Source organism: Peromyscus eremicus, chromosome 5 (assembly GCF_949786415.1).
Source record: "Peromyscus eremicus chromosome 5, PerEre_H2_v1, whole genome shotgun sequence".
Lineage (NCBI taxonomy): Eukaryota > Metazoa > Chordata > Mammalia > Rodentia > Cricetidae > Peromyscus > Peromyscus eremicus.
In genome coordinates this window covers 78671933-78694733 of record NC_081420.1, presented here as the reverse complement: position 1 = coordinate 78694733, position 22801 = coordinate 78671933, and the positions used below count along the sequence as shown (strand labels likewise).

The 22801-nt window shown below is 43.7% G+C and overlaps 1 protein-coding gene and 1 pseudogene across 1 annotated transcript in view; both read left to right on the top strand.

Annotated features, from left to right (window-relative positions):
* The window catches only part of Ccny (cyclin Y), a 134425-nt gene extending 126184 nt beyond the window's left edge, over positions 1 to 8241 (top strand). Inside the window, exons 9-10 of the mRNA XM_059263773.1 lie at positions 702 to 864; positions 3860 to 8241. Coding sequence (XP_059119756.1) covers positions 702 to 864; positions 3860 to 3976 — 280 coding nt within the window. The 3' untranslated portion in view covers positions 3977 to 8241. The remainder of the gene's footprint in view (positions 1 to 701; positions 865 to 3859) is intronic.
* Positions 8242 to 16996: 8755 nt separating this feature from the next.
* Positions 16997 to 17427, top strand: LOC131911568 (ribosomal protein uL24-like; annotated as a pseudogene).
* Positions 17428 to 22801: the final 5374 nt, after the last annotated feature.

Sequence of the window (22801 nt, the reverse complement as noted above, 5' to 3'; positions counted from 1 at the left end):
CTCAATATTGAAATTTGAACGTTCACTCTGTTGCCATTCTTTTTCATCAAAATAAAAGTGAGCTGTCTGGATGGACCTAGACATTTCTCTTCTCACTGTGGAGCCAACTCTACCTGGGAACTGTTGAAAGTCCAGTGTGCAGATCAGCTAAGCTAAGGTTGGAGTAGGGGTAGGCTGTCAGCTTCTTTAGCATGTTCCCCCTCTCCCAGCTCAATGCCCAGGCTTCTGGAATTCCTTTAAGGACTGGAGCTGGAATTGAACCCTTCCCATAGGAAGCACCTAAACACTGCACGGGTGTGCATGCATGTGTGTGTGCACACACCCAATGAAGAGGTATAGACCTCAGCTACAGAGGCCAGCTTTTCTAGGTATTTCCTGAGACTGTGACCTGTCTTTGATGGATTCATTACAGGTGAGGGGTAAGCATCGTCTGGGTCAGGCCTTAGAGACATGTGTCTCCTTGAAGCAGTTCCTGTTGGTCATCTCAGTGGGGCTTCATCTCTCTGGGCTCCAGCTCATGGGATTTGCCTTTTCATAACTGTTTGGTGGTAATACTACATAGCTGGTGTTCACCCAAACAGTTAATTAGATGAATTTTCTTCCTGGAGGATACAATTTTCTGGAGTCGGGTCTTGAGTGGGTTGTCAGCCATGCCTGCCAGTAGGCAGCTAAGTGTAGCTATTGTTGCTTTTGTTTTGCAGGAATGAGCTGGAGCGACAGTTCCTAGAATTGCTGCAGTTCAACATCAATGTTCCTTCCAGTGTGTATGCCAAGTATTATTTTGATCTTCGTTCTCTGGCAGAAGCAAACAACCTGAGCTTTCCCCTGGAGCCTCTAAGCAGGGAGCGTGCCCACAAGCTTGAGGTGAGTGGTAGATTCACCCACCACTGCAGTGCACTGTCCCATTGCCATCTCTGTGTCCCACACTTTGTGTCTCTGTATGTGATGTGGAATGAAGACAGCACCCTCGACAGATTGCTGGCCAGGTCACTAACTGAATACATATGTATAGTTCATTTTAACAACCATATGGCAGCTTTTGCTTAATGTACATCAAGTCTATATTTAAATCGAAGATTCTTTTAAGCATCTTTGTATTTATGGATTTGCTTTCTTTTGTTTTTATGATTATAAGCCCACAAAATTAAGTATTTCCCAGCATGATTTTTTTTTAAAGTGGGAAGAAGCTGCTAAGTAACCTTAGCAATTGAGAATCCAGAAAAGCTTTTATTATTATGTTTTCCCCTATTTTTTATTATTATTATTATTATTATTATTATTATTATTATTATTATTATTTTGGTTTTTGTTTTGTTTTGTTTTGTTTTTTCCCCTAAAGAATTCTTTCTTAGCTGAAGCTGGTTGTGGTCCGGGTTGAAGGCTGTTGTTCTAACCTGTGACTATTTATCACAACAAATGGGTGTTTTCACCAGCGCTTTACATCTGTTTTATAGCAGGTAGCAGGAAAGGCAAAGTGATGAGAAGGAACACTGGAACACTAGTGAGACCCCACCCCCACCCCTCACCCCACCCCCACTACTTTATTGTGTGCTAACCCTGATCTCATCCCTCTGGACTTCAGCCCCTGGACAATGTAATCTCAGCCATAGAGCCTGTTCTGGTTTGGTTTCTGTGCTGTGATAAAACACTGGCCAATGGCATTTTTTTAAAATAGATTTTTCTATTCATTTTACATACCAACCACAGATTCCTGTCCTCCCTCCTCCCACCCCCCAGGTTCCCACCCACCCACCCACCCACCCACCTCCCATTCCCACCATCTTGAGGAGGAAAGAATTATACTTCTGCATCATGGTCCATCATTGAGAGGGAAGACAGACAGGAACCGAAACGGAGGCCCTGGAGGAATGCCTCATAATTTGCTCTCATGGTTTGCTCAGTGTGCTTTGTTGTACATCCCTGCCCAGAGATGGCACTGCCCATAGGCCATTCTGGTGGAGGCATTTTCTCTGCTGAGGTTTTCTCTTCCCTGATGACTAAGCTTACGTTGAGTTGTCAAAAACTAACCAGCACAAAGCCAGAGACCGCAGTGGAGCATGGAGACCTTTTCCCAACTCCCTAAGGCTTATACTCTACTGAGCATTTCCCTCTCTGGAATGGCACTCTGACAAGCCAGTGGCTGAGTAAAGTCAAGGCAGAGGTGGAAGTAGTTTGGTGGTGGTGGTGTTTGGTTTGGGTTTCTGTGGAAGTTGTATTTCGTGAGAATTTCTTCCACATTCGCTCTGTGGAAGACTGTTGTTCTAGCTTCCTTGCTGTTGCTGTGATACAATACCCTGACAGCAGCACGGGGTGAAAGGTTAGGCTTAAAATTACCATGTTATAGTCCACTTTCAAAGAAAGTGAAAGCAGCTAGAGACATCCCATCTAAGAACTGAGGGAGAATAAAGGCATTCATCATTAGTGTTCTGCCAGCTTACTCTACTCTCTAACTGTCGAGGACACAAACCAGGGAATAGGGCTACCCACAGTGGATAGATCTTCCTGCATCTATTAAAGCAGTCAGGATAGTCCTCTGTAGACATGTCCAGAGGCCACTCTGCTCTAGACAATTCCACATTGAAATTCTCTCAGTCGACAGAATATCTTCCCTGTTCCTGCTCATTATACTTGAACTTGTCATTTTGGGCACAGAGGTTCTAATTTTTTCTTGAGACTTGTTAAAAGAGCAAACAATTAAAAGAGTTTTGTTTGGGGTTTTTTGTTTTGTTTTGTTATAATTTTGGAGACAGGGTCTCTACATACCGGGTTGGCCTTGAACTCAACAGACATCTTCCTGCCTCTGCCTCCCAAGTTCTGGGATTAAAGGCGTGCTCCACTATATCCCCAACAGTCCATTAATCTTAAGAAAGAAACGTAGTAAAGCAAGGGAAGAGGCTGGGTGCCTAGAACTAGGGTTACAACAGAGCTGCAGGGAGGTTCCACTGCCACCCAGCCGTTAGATTTGCACCACGTGCCCCTTGAACATGCTAGTGTGCAGTACAGGACAAGAGCAGCGTACCTTTACAGGCTGAGTATTTGTCTCTTAAGAAATGACTCTCAGGCAGGCTCAGAGGGGTTTTACACTGTCTACATGTCAGAGAAAGGTGGTGTTACCACATACATCTGGTTAAGAGGAAATACCACTATCTGTTGCTATTATAAATTCAGACATACACTGTTTCTGAGAAACAGCACTTGCTAATCTTAGAAAATTTAAGTAAAAGAACTTGATCCCAGAATTCCGATGCCCCTGAAGAGTCTTGACTTGTGTGTTTATTGTGCCTGCCCCACCAGTACTGTGTGCACCATGATAGGATGAGGCCTCTCAGCCTACTAGTTTTCTGCTCTCCCACTTGGCCACTTGGCTTGCACATGGATGCCTGTCTTGTTTCTCTCCTCCAGTCCTTCTTATCTACTGCTACTGAAATTGTTTTTCTCAAATACTATTTTGAATTTTAACACGTTCTCTTAAAAAGTACTGGCAGATATATGCTGGCTGCAGACTACAAAGTCTTTCCATCCTGGCCCTGTGTGGCCTCTCCCTCCCTCAGAGCCCACGAGTCCGGTCCCACCAACACCCGCCATGTCAGCTGGCTCCTAGAGAAAACCCTGAACACCTATCTGCTTCCATTGTTGCATGGTTATCCTCACCAGTGCTTCCTCATTGTGGGGGTCTCTCAGAGTAGAAGTGGGTGTTCCTTCCCACACACCACCACCCAGTTTCCAAACAGAGTTGAATTCTGCCGGGCAGCAAGGCCTGTTGAGCCAGCAGAGGTGGCAGCCTTGCAGAGCACCTGGCTGAGGGGTCCCCATGGGACCTGGTATGTGCTCTGACCTCCACTGTCTTTCTCCCTGTCAGGCCATCTCTCGTCTCTGTGAGGACAAGTACAAGGACCTGAGAAAACCCACGAGGAAGCGTTCGGCAAGTGCTGACAACCTGATTCTGCCTCGGTGGTCCCCAGCCATCATCTCCTAACTGGGGCACCCTCCTGAGGTCATGCCATCCCTCAGTTTCTCCTCTTGTTTGAGAAAAGATGAACTTGGGGTGGTTTGTTTTGGTTTTCTCTTTTCCTTCTGTTTTTAAGCCCCGTCAAGGCTGCCTTCACGCCTGCCTCCACACTGCGTTCTGCACGCAAAGAGGCTTTAAGGGACGTGAAATCGGTGTTCTGGAACCCGGTGTCAAGCCTTCCCGGCCGTCATGAACAGCACTTCTTTCATGGAGGAAAAAGACTCTAATCCTGGAGGAGGAAATGAAGGAAAGGGAAGTTGTATTAAGGCAGAGAGTGCTTGGTAGCTTGGCTGTTTCTGGGTCCCTGTCTGGTCATAAGTACCACATGGAGCCAGAGATAGATAGCAGAATTGAATGCACAGCCAAGTCAGGAGCGCCACTCTGTGCCCTTGGAATCGGTATGCTCTGTAAGACTTCCTGCATTCCTTCTTGCTGCTTTCTTGGGATTGGGGAGGGGGTTGTTTGTTCATTTTTATTCTGGTTTGGTTTTGATCCCACAGAGCAGAAAATATAGTTTGTACCCACCATGGCACAGACATCCAAATAAATAGTCCTGATTGTTTATCTCTGCACCATCTTCTCTAGCTGTCTTCTGAGCTTTCTTCCTCACACCTGTTTTATATGACTCTCTTTCACAAGAGCAGGATTCACTTGACTGTAGTGCTGAACCGAAAGTCTCCCTCTCCTGCCTCACTCCGAGAACGCTCTCTCTAGATTACATGGGTGCTTGTGCCTTCCAGTTTTCTTGCAATTGGTTGTTCTTGGTTTCGTTTTGTCGCCTCTCTCCCTCCCAGGTTCTATTTTTCTGCTAACATGAAGGTGTAATTACAAAACTCAATCAGACTTTGTGGCTGAAGGCAAAGGTCCTCAGCATAGGCGTCCTGGATAGAGAAGCATCCAGGGAGCCAGGTTTGCCTGACCTCATTGTGAGGAGCCGTTTCCATGTGCTCCCTGCCTGGTCATTCTTCTACTTCCATGTCCATTGTTGCAAGCAATATTCTTCTTGACTTTTATATGTTTACTTTAAATCAAATTTAGTCTATTTGTATACAATTTTTTTAAAAATCTAAAATTAAAAAAAAGGGGGGTGGGTGGGAGGGTATTCCAGCGGGAAGATCACTAAAGGGAAAAAAAAATGTTACTATTTCCTGAGGTATTTTTCACAGAATGATTGAATAAAAAAAAAAAAAACTCAACTTGCATTTTCATTGTGGGTGCTTGGAGAAGCTACACAAACTGTGAAGGCTCATGCTTCCTTCATTATAACCATCCTTTGTGTTTTCTGACTGTTTCTGATTTACTTTGGGGCTAGATCAGAATCTTTGTGGAGTAAAATCAAAGGGTTAAAGGTCCCCTGTCACCGAGAAACTGACCTGAAGTCTGAGAGTCCGAGTCACTCCCGCACAAGGCTTTGCTTCTGCTCGGTTCTTAGATTGCAGTGACCGAGCTTTGTGAGCTCTTCTTCATTGTTTGAGACACTTGAGACAAATGCTAGCATTTGGTTTGTTACACCCTCTGCTGTGTGAGCTAGGAAAAGTTTAGAATTGTTTGTTAGTTAGTGTTGAATACCCTAAAATCATATGCCTGACCCCAACAGGCCCCTCCCCGTGGAGCACACTTTGGAAATGGAAGGAACAAAATGTCAAAATCCCAAGAGCATAGAGCCAGAAGTGTTAGTCAGGGTTCAGTGGAATGTGTGTTGTGCAGTCATGTTTCCAGTCAGAAATACGAGCAAGTTCCAGCCTAAACTTCCAAGCAGGAAGTGAAAAATTAACTGTCCTCCCTTTGCACCTTTGATGGCCTGTTCTGAGTGGGAAACAAAGCTTCCCTCTTCCAGAACCTTGAACAGGTCTAAAAATGTAGAAAGTGTCATTTCGTCTCTCATCTCTAACACTCTAAAAGGGACCTATTTTTTCTTAGCCAAATATGAATACCTCTTAGACAAATTCCTTCCTCTTGTGTAAAATACCTTCTTTTAACAGCCCATTTCAGGAAAGAACTGCTGACTTAATAGCAGAAATCTTATTTTTATTCCTTTTATTTGAATGGGAGATTTGGAAATTGACTTAATGTAAATATTTCAATGCACCTGATACTATTTTGTGGAGTTTATTAAACTACTTTAAAAGATTGTACAGTCTATTTATTGTATGTGTGTACACACAGTCTGATATCTGACATCAACAGTGACTCCTTACAGCCTGGCTCAGTTTTATTCAGACTGTCAGCTATTGTGTTCAAGCCTTGTGCACTGGACTCTACCTCTGAATAGGAAACTTTTCCCTACGCATCAGTGAGTGTTAATCTGTATTAATTGGTTGTGTTTCTTGCACTAAGGATTTCAGTTGTACCTTTTGGCCTGAATCACTAGGCATGTAGGTAGAGACCCATTTCATTTTCCTATACAATGATACAAACTTACTTTTTGTTCTCTGGGTTGTTCTAAGTTTGCCAAAAGAGAAAGGAGAAAAAACAAATCTAATAGTATGTGTTGATAAATCATAGTGACTGTAACTTTTTGCAAAGTAGTTCAGTGTCCAACAGCTAACACTGGATGCTATTCTGGAATGCTGTCTCAATGCAGCCTGTCAGTGAAGGATGAAGAAAGCCACCGTTTGTTGACTTTAGACTTGATTTAAACAGCAAATACAATTTGTTGGAGAATAAACACATCCTGGTAAATTTTGTTTTACTCTTTCAACTGGGAGAGGAAAGGAGTTGAGTTCAATGAAGTTAAAAAGTAATGAGATCCTGAAGGCCCTAGAGGTGCTCTCATGCCTTAATGCTCAGGTGAGACCAGCTATGGCCTCACGCCTCCAGCTGTTGGGGCTAGCTCTCCTCTGTTTCTTCTTCATGGTCTTTGCCTGGGACATCTCCATCTTGGGGTTTCCCTTGGTTCAAGGGATTTTTTGCTGCTTAGCTGAGCTTCAAGGCAGAATTTAGTGAGTCATGATTTTGTATATTCCTGCTGCTTTAGGGACTGCAACCTGGGGCCATATTTTAAGCTTTGAGTATATATATATAAATTTTTTGAGTTTATATATATATTCCTAGTTCATTATAGGTATTTAATAAGTTAAATATATATGTACATAGAACAAATAGTGTCTGCCTTCCTGCTGTATTTTTTTTTTTAAGTTGAGATAAAATTGGACAGGTTTTCCAGGGTGGTAGCACTGGCCTGTAATCCCAGTGGACATGGCTGAAGCAGGAGGATCATGATTTTTAGGCTAGCCCAGGCTGTGTAGTAAGACGCTATCTCAAAAAAATAAAATTGAACAAGTTTTATGGGTGGTGAGTAAACTAATTCTCAGTGTGAGAAAGTGTATGAGCCTTCGGAGATTAAAAGACTATGAGACCCACTTGGGACTTCAAGCAGGTGAGGAGCTAAGTTACCCAGGAGGACTCCAGTAGAACAGATACTGTCCATTATTAAATACCGTTTCCTACAAAACCACTGCCTCTTGGCCTTCGCTGGAGTGAGTATCTCAAGACTGCGGCTGGGGAGTTCTTTAAAATATGGATAGTCTTCTGAAAAGCCAGTCACAGACAGTGCCTAGCCTTGTTGACAGAAGAGGAAACAGGAAGCATAGCCTTCAGCGGAGCTAGGGAAAGAGTGCTTAGCTTAGGGTTTGAACCTTGAGCCTCATGAACAAAGAAGACTGCAGGCCCCCGTGGAAGTGACAGCTCTTTTACTGAGTACAGAGCAGCACTAGAGTAGCCCTTCAGAAGCAAGCTCTGTTAGAGATGAGGGAGTCAGTGAAGAGTGTGTGTCTGCTCACAGTGCTGGTGACTTGACCCAGCCATACGCCCGTGTTACTTGTTAGAGCTTCTTACTGAGTATGTACATGTTAAGGCCACCAGTCCTCTGGTGCCACTTGTACTAGAAATTTCTTCAGTAAGCAATACCAAAAGGATTCCCTTTATTGACAGTATAAGAGTCACTGGAAGCTGCTTTGTGTGTGCACTGCTCTAGGTTGAACTATGCCCAAGCCAAAATTTGGTACCAAACTGCATAGAGAATTCTGTAAGAAATGCCCTCCAACATGTTGTCTGACTGGATGGCGTTTGGGTTTTACAGGTCCCAGTAAACCATCTTGTACCTTTTTGTGATTTGTTTGGCGGCAGGGGACTTTATTCCTTTTTGTTTATATAAATAAGTTATTTCAAATGTGCAATCAAAGAATGTCATCTCAAAATAAATGCAGTTTTGACAAAAATGTTAACCATGACTTGAGCTTATATGTAATGTTTTGTTGTCGTTGCTGTTGATGTGTGTTGTAATAGAACCTGGAGTTACTGCCTTCACTTCTGTCCTCAGTGGAGGTGGCTGTCAGAGACACTTCCTGCTACTCCATGAACACGCGTACTAAGTGGTTCTTGTGGGATGCACCTCTGAATTCTGGTAGGAAAGGCGGACATAATGTAAAGAGAAGCATAAGCCCCCTGAGTTCCCCTGAGGATGCTAGTCACCTTTTGCTGCAAGGCCCACTTCAAGAGAGGGTGGCCGTCGGTAGATGCAGTTCTCCCATGAAGAGAGGGTGGCCGTCGGTAGATGCAGTTCTCCCATGAAGAGAGGGTGGCCATCGGTAGATGCAGTTCTCACATGAAGGCCTCGCTTGTTCCAGGTCATCTGTCCTATCCTTCCCCAGCTCCTTTGTTGTGCCCTTTGTTGACCTTGTTGTGCCCTTTGTTGACCTTGTCCTCAAGTAGAATCCCACTGGATCTAGCCATTGTATTTTTGCCTGGGTTAGTAGACACTGGGAAGTGGCAGAACAGGGACATGGATATCTAACTTCACCCCCCCCCCCCAGCAAGTGAGGCTGTTCCAGGAAGAGTGCTGCTTCCCAGGTTGGCAAGCCTGAACTTCTCCTGGAAGCCTAAGCTTGAAAAAGGGACTTTGCCTCCTCCCTTGTGGCATGTCCCACCTGTCCAGAAGATGAACAGGCAGCCACCTCTAAGCTTCCCACATCTGTGCCTGAGCACCAGGTACTGAAGTCTATATAAAAGCTTTTGCATTTATGGGGTACATGAAAGTTGGAGTAGACTCTGGAGGAAAGGCCAGCATGTGGGAATAAAACATGGTAAAGTAGTGTGGGGTACCACTTGGGAGGTCTCATACATCACTGGATATATGACCTGGCAAGTAACAAGGATTCTGGGTTTCTTTGTCTTTATTCTGGCTAATCCTAAAATTCTTCCCCCTTCTGAGTTCCAGGAGCCTCTGGAGACTAATAACCGACATTTTTACCCAATTAATGTTGGGGGGGGGGCAGATTAGGGGTAGGGCGATGGGAAGGCAGCAGTGTGTCACATGCCAGTCTGGTCCAGTGACCTGCAGTGTTGAGCCTGTACGTAGTCTCCTATGGGTGGCAACACCGTAAACATTTCTATTCTAGAATATTGCCCAGAAAATGTGTATTTGTTCAATAAATTCATCGTAATGTAGGCTTTAGATGACCCTCCTATTGTATTCAGCATCTCCGGTCTTGACCGTGTAGAGTGCTAGATACTGCTAGTGTCGGGCTCAGAGCAGTGCATACAGACAAGGTCTTTGCAGGAGGGCTCATCAGCAACCCTGCAACTGTATACTTCGAAATGTGGTGCCTTGAAATTGGATGGTGTGGTAGTAGGAAGGGGAAACGGGATGGAAGTAACCATTTGAGTTACGGTATCTGAAAGAGATGTGAGGAGGAGGGTTACTGTGGAAGGCTACTGAAGTGTTTTTCTGTGTGGTGCTGGACTCCATTGCCAAGTGTGGTTCTGGTGCTCGGAGAGTCCTGATAGGAAGCCCAGTTCCTGCCTTTGTACATAAAGGCCCACAGTGGGGAGAGCTCTACCCTCCTCACGCATGAAACCCTGACAACAAACCAGCCAATTCATGAAACGGTTGGTACAACTTCTGGGAAGAGTTAGCCCTTCTTACGTCTATCAATGTTGCTGTAGATTGTGACAGAACCCTCAGTCAAGATGCTGGGCCTTGCCTTGAGAGCTGCAGTAACTGAGTGCTGGATCAATAGTTTGAATGTGACAGTAACGGAAAGTGGATCCATTTCCTTTCTGTAGGCATGAAAAGAATATCTGAACCTGTCTTGGTCACAGATGCATATAAGCTGCTTCCTGGACATGATTTCTTCCTACAGATAATCTTTGTTCTACGATCTTTGTTGGGTGTCATATATGATCATGATTTGAGAACCTTAGAACTAGTGTGGTTACCACCAAGAAAATCTAAGAAACAACTAGAAAGACAGTTACACTTTCAGTAAGGTAGCAGTTTAAAGATTAAATACAAAACTTGAAAACTTTATAATTCACTAGCAATAACCAGTGAGTAGATATGATGGAGAAAGATGCCATTCAAAATTATAGCATAATTTGAGAACAAAAAAGCATGAAAGTGTTTACAGTGTGCCCAGCACAGTAAACCTTGAGTTCCCGAACCCTCTCGGTCTCAGGAAGTAGCTGCTGTTGGAATGTATGAGGACACTTGGGTTCAGGCAGGTTAAAAACTGATCAGTGAGTGGTATGGTAAAGCCTAGAAAACTGACTACAGCATTGTGGTCCCTCTCTCATACAGTCTTTCACTTTCACTGGTGAGAAGAAAACTATCACAAAACATGAGCAGAGAACTGAACAACATTCGCTTAGCTTTTATGCCAAGCCAAAACCTACAAATCGAACCTTTTTTAGAAATGAGGTCTTTGTGGATATAGTCCAGATGAAGCCATATTGAATCAAGATCAGCCCTAAATCCATCATCCAGTCTCTTTAAGAAGGAGGTGGGAATAAGTAAGAATGTTGAATTGACAAATCAAGGAACTCCAGCATCACTGTGCCACTCCAGCATCCGTGTGCCACCAGAAACTACCAGGAGATGGAAGACCTTTCCCCTCCAGCTCTCAAAGAGTTGGCTGTGCTGATACCTTGACATGAGACATCACCTCAAAACAGAATGAATGGATGTGGGGAGCCATCCAGTGTGAAGATGCTTGTCATTGCAGCCCTGGAAAGCTAGCATATGTATAATTCCTAAATAAGGTAAATGGGTGTCATCAAATGCTCCTAATGCTCCTAAATGGGAAGGTATGGAGGCACAAAAATGCCCCCACCAACTACCCTTTGTTGTACTCTCAGTACACTAAGCTGTTGTCGTTTAGGATCTGTCTTGGCGCTGTTAACTTCTGACATGTTCACACACCTCACAGATTTTCTCACCTTCATTCACACATCTTTTGATACCACTTTGTGACACTGTAGAAGGAAGCTGTTTCCTCTGCATGGCTCTCCTTCAGTCCTTATGCAGCTCTCATCCCCAGCTGCTGTTTCTCTGGTCTATTTGTTTATAGTCTTCTGGTTGCTGGGATGCATAAGGTGGAGTCTTGGTATACAGGGCTTAAACCATCTGTACCTCTATGGTGAGCAAAGACTGTATATTGTGCTGCACAGTTCAGAGAGCTAGAGAAGTAGAGCCACAGCCAAAGTAAGTGAGCAAAGCAAAGCCAAAGGCATCACACAAGATACCCAAATAGCCAATAGGTAGATGTGTGTGTGTATGTGTGTGTGTGTGTGTGTGTGTGTGATCAAGGAAATTAAGTCACTATATATAAGGACATGAGATACCACCTCACAAACCTGTTACAGTTACAAACGATAAACAAGTGTTGGTAAAGATGTGGAAAAAGAGAACCTTTGCATTGTTGGAATATAAATTGATAAAGCCACTGTGGAAAACTGGACAGGTTCCTCAGAACATAGTAGATTATATAACTGAGTAGTTTGTCTTCTAGGTATATAGCTGAAGAAATAGAAAACTGTGGTCAAGCCGGACAGTAGTGGCACACACCTTTAATCCCAGCACTTGGGAGGCAGAGCCAGGCGGATCCCCATGAGTTCGAGGCCAGCCTGGGCTACAGAGTGAGTTCCAAGAAAGGCGCAAAGCTACACAGAGAAACCCTGTCTCGTAAAAAAAAAGAAAAAAGAAAGCTGTGGTCAAAGAGATCCTTGTACTCCTATGTTCTCTATAGCACTGTCTATAATACTCAGTATATATAGAGATGTCACCATTGGATGAATACCTAGAGCATGGGGACTAAGGGGTAGCTCAGTGTACAGTGCTTGCCTAGTATACACAGAACTGTGGTTCTCAGCACCACAAAAGTTTATACACACACACACACACACACACACACAGAGAGAGAGAGAGAGAGAGAGAGAGAGAGAGAGAGAGAGAGAGAATATACTATTCAACCTTTAGAAGAGAAAATTATCATTTGTGATAAATATCAACTTGAGATCTGAAATTACCTGGGAAATGAACCTCTGGGGATGCCTCTGGATGATTATTTTGATTCAGTTAATTGAAGTGGTAAGACCTGCCCTCTGCACGTGGCATCATTGCCTGTGCTGTATGAAAAAGAAAAAAAAAAAAGATGTGAACATGAGCGGTCATCTGTAGATGTAACCAACCGTCTTATTAAATAAGAAACACAGAACCAATGCAAAGAAGAAAGCCAAGAGATCAGAGCTAAGAGCCTTACCAGTCTGCTGCAGCTAGCCTCTTCAGCCAAGAGAGACCTACTTCCTGGCATGTTTGTCTTTATATAGACTTTCTGTTCTGCCTTCTCATTGGTTGTAAACCCAACCACATGACCGCCTCATCACTGCCTGTTTGTACAGACCTCCAGATCTTCTATAGTTAGTATTGAGATTAAAGGTGTGTGTCTCCAATGCTGGCTGTATCCTTGACCACACAGAGATCTACCTAGTTCTGTCTACCAAGTGCTGGGATTAAAGGCGTGCGCCACGAACGCCCAGCTCTGCTATAGCTTGCTATTAGCTCTGACCCCCAGGCAACTTTATTTATTAACATACAAATAAAATCACATTTCAGTACAAATAAAATATCACCATAGTCATCATTCTCTGCTTCTTGACTACAGACATGATGTGACCAACTCAAGCCCCTGTTGCAGTGACTTCTCCATCATGAGGGACTGTACCCTGGAACTGTGAGCCAAAGTAAAACTCCTTTATGTTTCTTTTGCCAGCATTTCATCACAGCAAGGGAAAAGACAATTGATGAACCTGGAGAATATGCTATATGGAATAAACTGGACACAAAAATAAATTCACTAGACCTGGTATGCATGGAAGACTGGTACCAGGAAAACATGCCATAAATGCCAAAGTCCTATGACTGCTCAAGTTCCTTATGTGCAATGAGATAATAGTGTTTGTATGTAACCCTTGTATAATTTCAGAAATGTAAGTGCTATGCACATACTGTGTTGCTTAGGGTATAAGAAAAGGGCTGTGCGTATTCAGAACTTGATGTCATTCTTTTGGTTTTCACCTGTGACTGATAGACCCCACTGGCGCAGACCTCTGCACAGGACAGCCCACTGCACAGGGCAGACTCCATGGTGGGCAGGCATGAGTCATAAGGACTCTGGAGCATCCATCTCACAAGTGGTGACTGCAGGAAGACGAGGAAGATGGGGAGGAGAGATGGTAAGCAAAAAATGGAGCATGTCAGTCAGGAAGGGTGTCTTAGTGATCTGTTGGAGAGGCTATAATACAGTATATTTCAAATTTCCTGAAAAGTCTGTCACAAACCATGAATTGATGTATCTCAATATTATTATGGACCAGCCTTAATAATCTTCTTCGCAGGGACCCAGAAGAGAAGCTACAAACAGCGCAAATTATTTTCGGGAAAAGAATCTAAGTACACCGAGCTCTTAGTCCGTGTACTTTATTCCTCTGGGATAAAATCCTATCTACACAGCTTCAGTTCTGCTCTCACGCCTAGCTCCTTTCTTGCCTGATTTCTCTCTACATTTATCTGCTGTCCCCTCTAAGTTCTATCTTAATTCTCTCATCTTAGTTCTGTCCCATCTTGTTCTTTCTCATCTTGTTCTTCCCCATCTGGCTCTTCCTCATCTTCCATCCCATTCTTCTAATTCTCCATCTAGTTCTCCTGTCAAAAAACCTCTCTGGTCAAAATCCTCTCTCAGTCTCTGAGGTTTACAGTTACATACCCATGCAATAGCAGTGCTCTAGCCAAAGCAAGGTCACCAGGCTTGAATTCTTACAGGGTCACAAAGGCAGACAAGAGTTTTCCTCAGGCAGTGCCTGTCAGGCTTGCTTTTATAACCCAAAAGGAGAATGGTAAAGGAGGAGATCAAAAGAGAGCTAAAATCTGTTAATATATCAGAAAGGGAACTTATGTGCTCAAACTACATTTCTAGGGATGGTTAGGTAAATGTTAGGAATCTATAATATTAGTATAAATACCACTAAAGCTGTATAAGAAAGGAGGGTCTGAGCTTAATTTACCTTAATTCAGGAGATCGTTTGGCCTTGGATGCTTGATAGGTATTTCAGATAAAATACACTGTATGAGTTCTTGGACGCATACATAGCATACAAGTAAATCATTGCAGAAATCGGCTAAGATATATACAAAAGCTAAAATATCACCAAGACTTTGTAAGCTATGGCTTGACCTTCGGAAAGGTTCTTGACTTCCAAGTAGTAGCTTTTGTGATAGTAGCTGAATTCCATTACATTTTCCTGTGGCTTGCAGCAGATGTATGTGTTAATTAGCTTAATTTAACCACCTTTGATCATATATCTCATAAATATATACTTTTATTATTTATTATGTGTTAGTTTAAAACAAAATTAAGCAAGGCATGATGTTGCACTTCTGTGATACCAAATCAGGAGATGGAGGCAGGTAGTAAGTATTTCAAGGTCAGCCTGGGCCTGTCTCAAACCATCCACTCCACCCATAAATAATAAATAAACAAACAAATAAATAAATAAATAAGAGTGGAGCCATGAGGGAGTGTAAATAAACAGGTTAGCTGGGTGTCTAGAATGTGAATAGATGGGGAGCAAAGGAATACCAGGTGAGAGATGTGTGATCCCAAGTCACAGGCTCTCCCCACGTCCTGTCTTCTTTGCTGAGGAGCAGCATTAGGGGCAACTGGTCTCACTAGACACGTGGTCACAAATATGGAAGACTCTGGAAGTCAACCCACAGGTACCTTCATGCATACACTTTTTTTTCCCCCCAGAAATACAATATTGATCTCTAGTTTGAGACACTTCAACAGGCCAGCTTTCTTTGTCCCTTTGCAGCTTCCTGATGAAGGGGGAAGGCGGATGTGCCCTACTGTATTTGATATGTTGCTGAAGCTAGAGAGGCTGTGTGACTTGGGAAAGGTCATGTCGCCTGCTATCCACAGGTCATCAGTTTTGCAGCTGTCCTTCAAGCCATGGTAAAAGAAGCTACACCTGTCACCCAGGGCCCACTGAGTGTGTCCTTCTGTAGAAGAGACAGCTGCAACCTTCTAACTTTAAAAAGACTTAGCAAACAATGTACTTATAAATGCATAATTGCTGTTGGGTGCCTCTGTTATTTTTATAGTTGCTAAATGCAGAAAGCAAACAGATGGTGGGGCCGGCCTGCGGATGGCATTTTACAGAAGCAGTGGCTGTTATTCGACTTTCTGCAAGTCTTAGTGGAAGAGCTTTGGAGAATCTGGGAATTTGGCTAGTTTAAGCTAGCACTAAAGGTTATTTGTTACTACAGTCAAGTAACAACCAGTCTTGTAAGAGGAAGAAGTCTCCTGTGTTCAAGTTACAGAGATCCATGAAAGTAATGGCCCGCCATTTTGTTCTTTGTACCAGAACTTAGAAAGGTGCCCACACCAGACACTCCATGAACAGGTAGGATCAATGATCCTACAATACAATACAATACAATACAATACAATACAATACAATACAATACAATACAATACAATACAATACAATACAAGGATGAAATGGAGCAAGTAAGCAGTAAATGTTTGCAACAGTGTGCGGAGCAGGAGCTATTCACCACTGCTGGAGATTGGTGGAGTCTGTGTGGAGGTTTCTCAAACAACTAAAAGCAGAGCTATCATAGAACCAGTTATGCCACTCCTGGGAGTGTATCAAAAGGACCCTAAGCATCCCACAGACATGCTTACATATCATTATTACAGCGCTACTCACAACAGCTGAGGTTTGAAGTCTGCCTAAGTGCTGACCCTCAGATGAATGGATAAAGAAATATGGTATGCCTACACAACAGAAGTTCATTCACCTATAAAGAAGAATGAAAGTATATTTTTCAGGAAAATCAATGGAATTGGAGATCATCCTGTTAATTGAAATAAGCCAGACTCAGAAAAGCATGCCATGTGTCCACTCCCACACATGGAGTCTAGGTTATCTATGACCAGACAGTAGAAGGGAACCATTTGAAGGGAGGAAGAAGAGTAGCATGAGAAAGGGGATCAAAGGAAGGTAATATGAATACAAGCAAAATAGGTGACATGTATGAAAATGTCAAGGTAACATATGCTTAAAAAAAATCTTTAAGTAAGAAAGAAATCTTTAACAATAAAAAGGATAGATTGCTGAAGAACTGACCTTAGCTTTTTTGTGTGGTGGATAGATCTGTAAAATCTGATCATTAGTGAAAATGGAAAATGAAGTAGACATTGCTATGTCAGCCTTTGGTTACAAAGAGCTGAGATAACTAGTTTATAGAGACAACAGGTGTAGTTTTGGCTCATGGTTTTAAACATGTTGGTGCAAGATCTGTGGTCCATGGCTTTATGGACCTGTGAGGGAGGCAGTTCCTCATCATAAGAGCACATGGTGAATCAAAGCCATTCACCTTGTGGCCACGATGAAAAATTTTTAAAGGGAGAAGAACTGGGGAACCCCTTCAAGGGGTACACCTTAAAGTCCTCGATGACCTAAGACCTCACAGAAGGACCCACCTCTTAAAGTTTTCATCACTTTCCAATTGTTCATTGCCTTTACCAAACCTTTACCACATAGGCCTTTGAAGAACATTCCAGAAATAAACTATAGCATTCAGTAAGAGTTATCAAGGCTCTCTTCCATTTTGCAGACATCACTGAATTGGCAATCACCAAAATGAAGTTCAGTCCTTTTGTGACGTCTGACCAAAGCAAGAACCACAAACGGTATTTCAGTGTACCTTCTCACATTCAGAAGAAGAGCATGTCTTCCTGTCTTTCCAAAGAGCTAAGTCAGAAGTATAATTCCATCTACGTCTATTTGAAAAGATGCTGAAGTTCAGGTTATCTGAGAAAACTACAAAGGCCAGAAGATTGGCAAAGAGGTCCAGGTCTACAGGGAGATATTGGTCATCTACATTGAACAGGCGCAATGAGAAAAGGCTTATGGCACAGCCGTCCATGTGGGCATCCATCCCATCAAGGTGAATATCACAAGGCTAATGGTGGGCAAAGACCACAAAATAGATATCCTGGAAAGGAAATCACCAAGTAGGAAAGGAGAAGGACAAATACAAGGAAGAAATGATTGAGAAGATACAGGAGTAGAGGAAGTTAATGCATAATTTTTATCAAAGATTGCTTAAGTGAAAGAAAAAAGAAGTTACCAAGGGGTGGATTTCTTCTCAATGTAAGGAATATCCTTAAGAGTTCCAGTTGCCTTGGGGTGCAATAGCAGGGTGGGTGTAGCATTAACAAGACTGGTGTTGGCAAGCGGCTACCAGTGCCTACTTCAAACAGCACAGCCCATCCATGCTACCAGCTAGAGAGAGACAGTGACACAGAGGTCTGCTTAAGTAGAAGTCATATGAAATCTACCCAGTCAGCAGTCCCTGAAAGACCATTGGCAAGTCCTAAGAATTTATGAAATGAGAATGAAAGCCACTTCTTAAATTAATTTTAAATTTATGGTAAATGAATCCTCAGCACTCCAGAGGTCAAGAAGGATTATAAATTTAAGGACAGCCTATAGATTACATAGTGAGTCCCTTCTTGGAAAAACAAACAAACAACAACAAAAAAAAACCACACACAGGACAGAAAAGATGAGGCTCACGATCCTACCCTACCTCTTCTCAGGGGAGGCGGTTTTTAAGAAGAGACTGGGGATAAACCAACACCCTGAAATTACTTGGCTTTTTAGTTCTGCCCATTTTGCCTCTAGAAATCCTGATATATCAATGAAAGAGTTGCATCAAGAAAATTTCTTACAAAAATCTAGTGAATGTGAATGCAAATTTGGTGCTTATTGAACACGCTCATTAGAAAGCCCACTCTGAGTACCAATGGACACATTGAAACTAACATGGTGATGGAGAAATGTCTCTGTGGTTAAACATGCACTTTGCTCTTTCAGAGGACCCCAGGTTGATTCCCAGCACCTACATGATTTCCAATCTACAACTGTCTATAACTCTAGTTCCAAGGATCCAATACCCTCTTTTGGCCTCTTTGTGTAGGAGGCATGAATGTGGTACACAGACATACATGCAGGCAAAACAGCCATACACATAAAATAAAACTTTAAAATTAAAAAACAGCTAACCAGTACAGCATCCTTTTCTAACACTATAGTAAAGCTTCATAGATTGCAGTTACAACTGCAGGTTCAAAGGACTCTACTACAACAGAACAAAGTTGGCATAATAAATCAGTGTCACCTCCATATCCTCGCCTTCTCTTTCCCTCTTCTTCCTGAGAACTTGAATGGCTTCACAGGAAATGTGTGTTCATAGCACCCAACTAGCCTAACTCAGTGCAGGTCATATTTACACGCCATTTTCCCTGGCCAGGGCCCATAGCTTTTATGCAACTTCCCTGAGTCTCAATGCTCAAATCTCTTACCCCCAAATACTGGAGAAATTTGAGTGCCCCTAGTGGTTGAAATTTCTTTTGCATTTTGTGGCAAGTAGGAACACCGGATGTTAGCAGAAAAATGTTCCCCACATAACTAGAGCAACAGAATTTTCCAGCATCACGGTGCATTTGTTTAGGACCCATACTCAAGGCTGAATTCTCGGGGCCAACAATCATTGTAGAAAGAAGATTCTAAAATGGCACAGATAAGTGGTCTAGGGTTCAAGCAATGAGCCTTGTAGGAGCTGTCCCATTTGCAAGAACCATCTCAGGGAACATCAAAGGCTTTAATGAGAGCTGAGTCATTTGTGAGAACCGCCTCAGGGTAAATCTAGGGTCTTTAGACCTCCCATTCTGCCTAGAATGTGGTCCATCCAAGGTAAGATGCCTACTGCTTCTAAGCATTATGAAACTATTAGGTATCAGGAGACTCTGAAAGAGCCAAAACAGGGAGACTGCACCAGATGAGAATCAGGGTCAAGTGGAGAATCACCCCTGCTAGAAATCCAAAGGGATTCAGAATTTCTACATCTTTTTTCCTGGCTAGGATGTTCTCATGTCCACCTGCCTTAGATATTTCTACTGGACATGAAGCCATGCTTCCTCCCTCTCAAGCCTCTGCCCCCCCCCCACACACATACATCCCCAATACGTCCATCACAGTGAAGGGCGGCTCCAACTGTCAATACCCATGAGATGCCCCTTCTCAGGAATGCTCCCCACCCAAGGTATCCCTTCACTCATCCTCCACCGATCCCTTTCAGCCCCCTTTGCTTCTGTGTCTCTCTTACCAGCCACACTCTGACCTCCATTCCTCTCCACAGGGTCTCCCTGGCAGCCTAGAGGAACTTCCCTCCAGTTTTGCCTTTCTGATTCTCTCTCCTCACCGCAGCTCAGGGCTGTAGCATGAATCTTAAAAGGTCTTAATATAAACAAACCCAGAGCCAGGTATTGGGGTGAATGCTGGAAGATCAGAGAAGCAGAACAAGCCACAGCCACCTCACCTTGCCAATTTCTCAGCTGATCCTGTTTCCTCAGACTGGAAGCCTCTCAGTCCTCATCCAAAATGAATCTCAGCTGAGCTGCTTCTCAAAAGCCTGAAAGCGTAACCAGCTTTAGTTCCTGGTTTTCACACCTTACATACCTTTCTGCCATCACTCCCTGGGATTAAAGGCTCACTTCGTGGGATTAAAGGCGTGAGTCACCATGCCTGGCTGTTTCCAGTGTGGCTTTAAACTCACAGAGATCCTGATGGATCTCTGCCTCCAGAAGGCTAGGATTAAAGGTGTGAGTGCCAGCCAGGCGGTGGTTGGCGCAAGCCTTTAATCCCAGCACTTGGGAGGCAGAGCCAGGCGGATTTCTGTGAGTTCGAGGCCAGCCTGGGCTACCAAGTGAGTTCCAGGAAAAGGCGCAAAGCTACACAGAGAAACCCTGTCTCGAAAAACCAAAAAAAAAAAAAAAAAAAAAAGTGTGAGTGCCACCATTTTCTGGCCTCTATATCTGTCTAGTGGCTGTTCTGTTCTCTGACCCCAGATAAATTTATTAGGGTGCACGATATATTGGAGAACACAATATCACCACACAGGGCCATCTACCCAAGATGCAAACCTGATTGTGTCACCTGCACTGTAAATATTCAATGGCCTTTCTTGTCTGCAGCAAAACATCCACATTCTGTCAAACCCTTAAAAGCCCTGAAGGCTGTGCCCTGCTTGCAGCCTGGGGTGCTTCCCTCCTGCTTGCAGTGTGCGCTATGATCATTTTAAACCACGGGCTGTGCCCTCAGACCTCCAGGATCACCTCTAGATGTAAGCCTTGGTTCAGGCTCGGCTCTTCAGTTATACCAGCTCCCCTTCTCCCTGTGTTAGCCTACCAACTGGTAAATGTCCCCCTGGGCCAGCCAAGACTCTTCTTTGAAGAAAGCCCCTAAGCCCACTACTGTTCCTTTCCCAGCTAAATCAGCAAGTGGCCTTTCTCCTTCCCATTCTACATGGGGACTCCTCAGGCAGAGACATGTCCTCCATGGTGTTCCTGGTGCCAAGCTATGCCTGTCATGTTCGTCGCAGAAGGAGCCTGGAAAGCAAGAGTGTGGAAGTGGCTGTGATGGTCCGTTGTGTGTGCGAATGTGACTGTATTGAAAGACACCCAGAGAACTGTGAACTTTGCAAAGTCTGTCTGATCCCTAGTATGGGAAGCATTTGGGGGTGAGGGAGACAAGGATATCTGCAGAAACCAGAGTGTGGTCAGTGAACTGAATGAGACCAACCCATCTTGAGTGTGGGCTGTGTTGTCCAGCAAGCCAGTGTGGATGGGGTGCACAGGGAGAGGGACACTTACTCCCTCCTCCTTTCTCTCCCAGTATCCCTTGCTGAGGCTAAGGCTGCCATGGTGGACTTTGGGGTTCGGGTTCTAAAGTCTTTGAATGAGGACATGCACTACAGCTCTTCTCTTTTTCTTTTCAAGATTTATTTATTTTTATTTTATGTGCATTTCTATTTTGCCTGAATGTATGTCTATTACAGACAGTTGTGAGCTGCCATGTAGGTGCTAGGAATTGAACCTGAGTCCTCTGGAAGAGCAGCTAATGCTCTTAACTCCTGAACCATCTCTCCAGCCCCCTGCACTACAAGTCTTAAGTGAGCTTTAGATTTCAGGCTGGGTGGGGCCACACATTGGGCTCTCCTTTTGAGGCGATGGATTCTTCAGCTGGATAGCTGATGATTGTGATTATCCAGCCCAATGATGGCCATTGTGGGATTCTTCAATCTCTGACCCCATAGGCTCAATCTAATACATTCCCTTGGAAATACACACACACACACACACACACACACACACACACACACACACACACACACATCAGATTTAGAATGTGCTACTTGGCCTGGAGAAATAGTTTGGCTGTTATAGGCTGGGCTCACAACCAAAACTACAAAATGTGTTACTCATCTTTTTCTGTTTTGGTTTCCACTAATGGGCTTCCTGAGCATATGGTATTGGTTGGATTACACCCCACCCTCACTCCCTATTAAGGGAGTAGATGGCTGCACAGGAAAGAACTTTGGAAAGGCTGTATAAACCCGTGCATGTATGAGCTCTGCTGTGTGTGTGCACCTGTGAGTGTGTGTGGAAAGCTCCCTTGTTAAATGCAGAGATCTCAGTCCCAGAAGAGATAGAGGAACCCAAATTTGTGTTAGTTGGGCTAATTTCTCCTAAGGCTGTCCTCCTTGACTTGTAGATGGTTTCCTTCTGCCTAGGTCTATCCTGGGCTTTTTCTTTGTAGATGCCCCTGATGTGTGCATGCATGCATGTGTGCCTGCATGCATTCGTGTGTGTCTGTATGCACATGTGTGGGTGTACATGCTCCTGTGTGCATATGCAGATAGAGTCCATAGGTTAACATCAGCTGTCCTCAGTCATTCTCCTATATTATTTTTTAAGGCACTATTGCACAGTAAACCTGGGGCTTATCAATTCAGCTAGACCAATTCGTCTGCAAGCCCCAAGGACCCTCCAGTCTCTGACTCCACTTCTCTCTGCTTTTTATGTGGGTGCTAGGGATCTGAATTCAGGTTCTCAGGCCTGCACAGTGAACATTCTATGGACTGAGCCATCTCTCCCGCTTTGAGCTCCTTTGTTAAAATATTTTCACCGTTGCAGTGTGTTGTTCTTTGATTATAATCTGCAAGGAAGGGATGGGTATTCTTTGTGAAAGGATAAACAATGCATCCATATCCTTACAGAGGACTCGTCCTCTGTGTGTGGTGACAGTCCTCATTAGAGGAAGCACAGAGTGTCAGAGGACTCTGAGGGGTGGGAGAAAAATGAGCTATTGAGGTGCCAGAATGTCTCCTAGGAAGTAAAGCTTTAGACATGGGACTTTATCATTGTAGAATGTTATTTATCAGAAATAGGAGATAATAAACAGAGCAGTGTTTGTGCGGGATTAAAATATAACAAGCCAGTCATGGTGTGCCCACCCGTGATCTCCAATACTCAGGAAGTGGGGACAGGAGACTTGTGAGCTTGAAGTTACCTGTGTATCTAGAAACCTTGCCTCAATGTA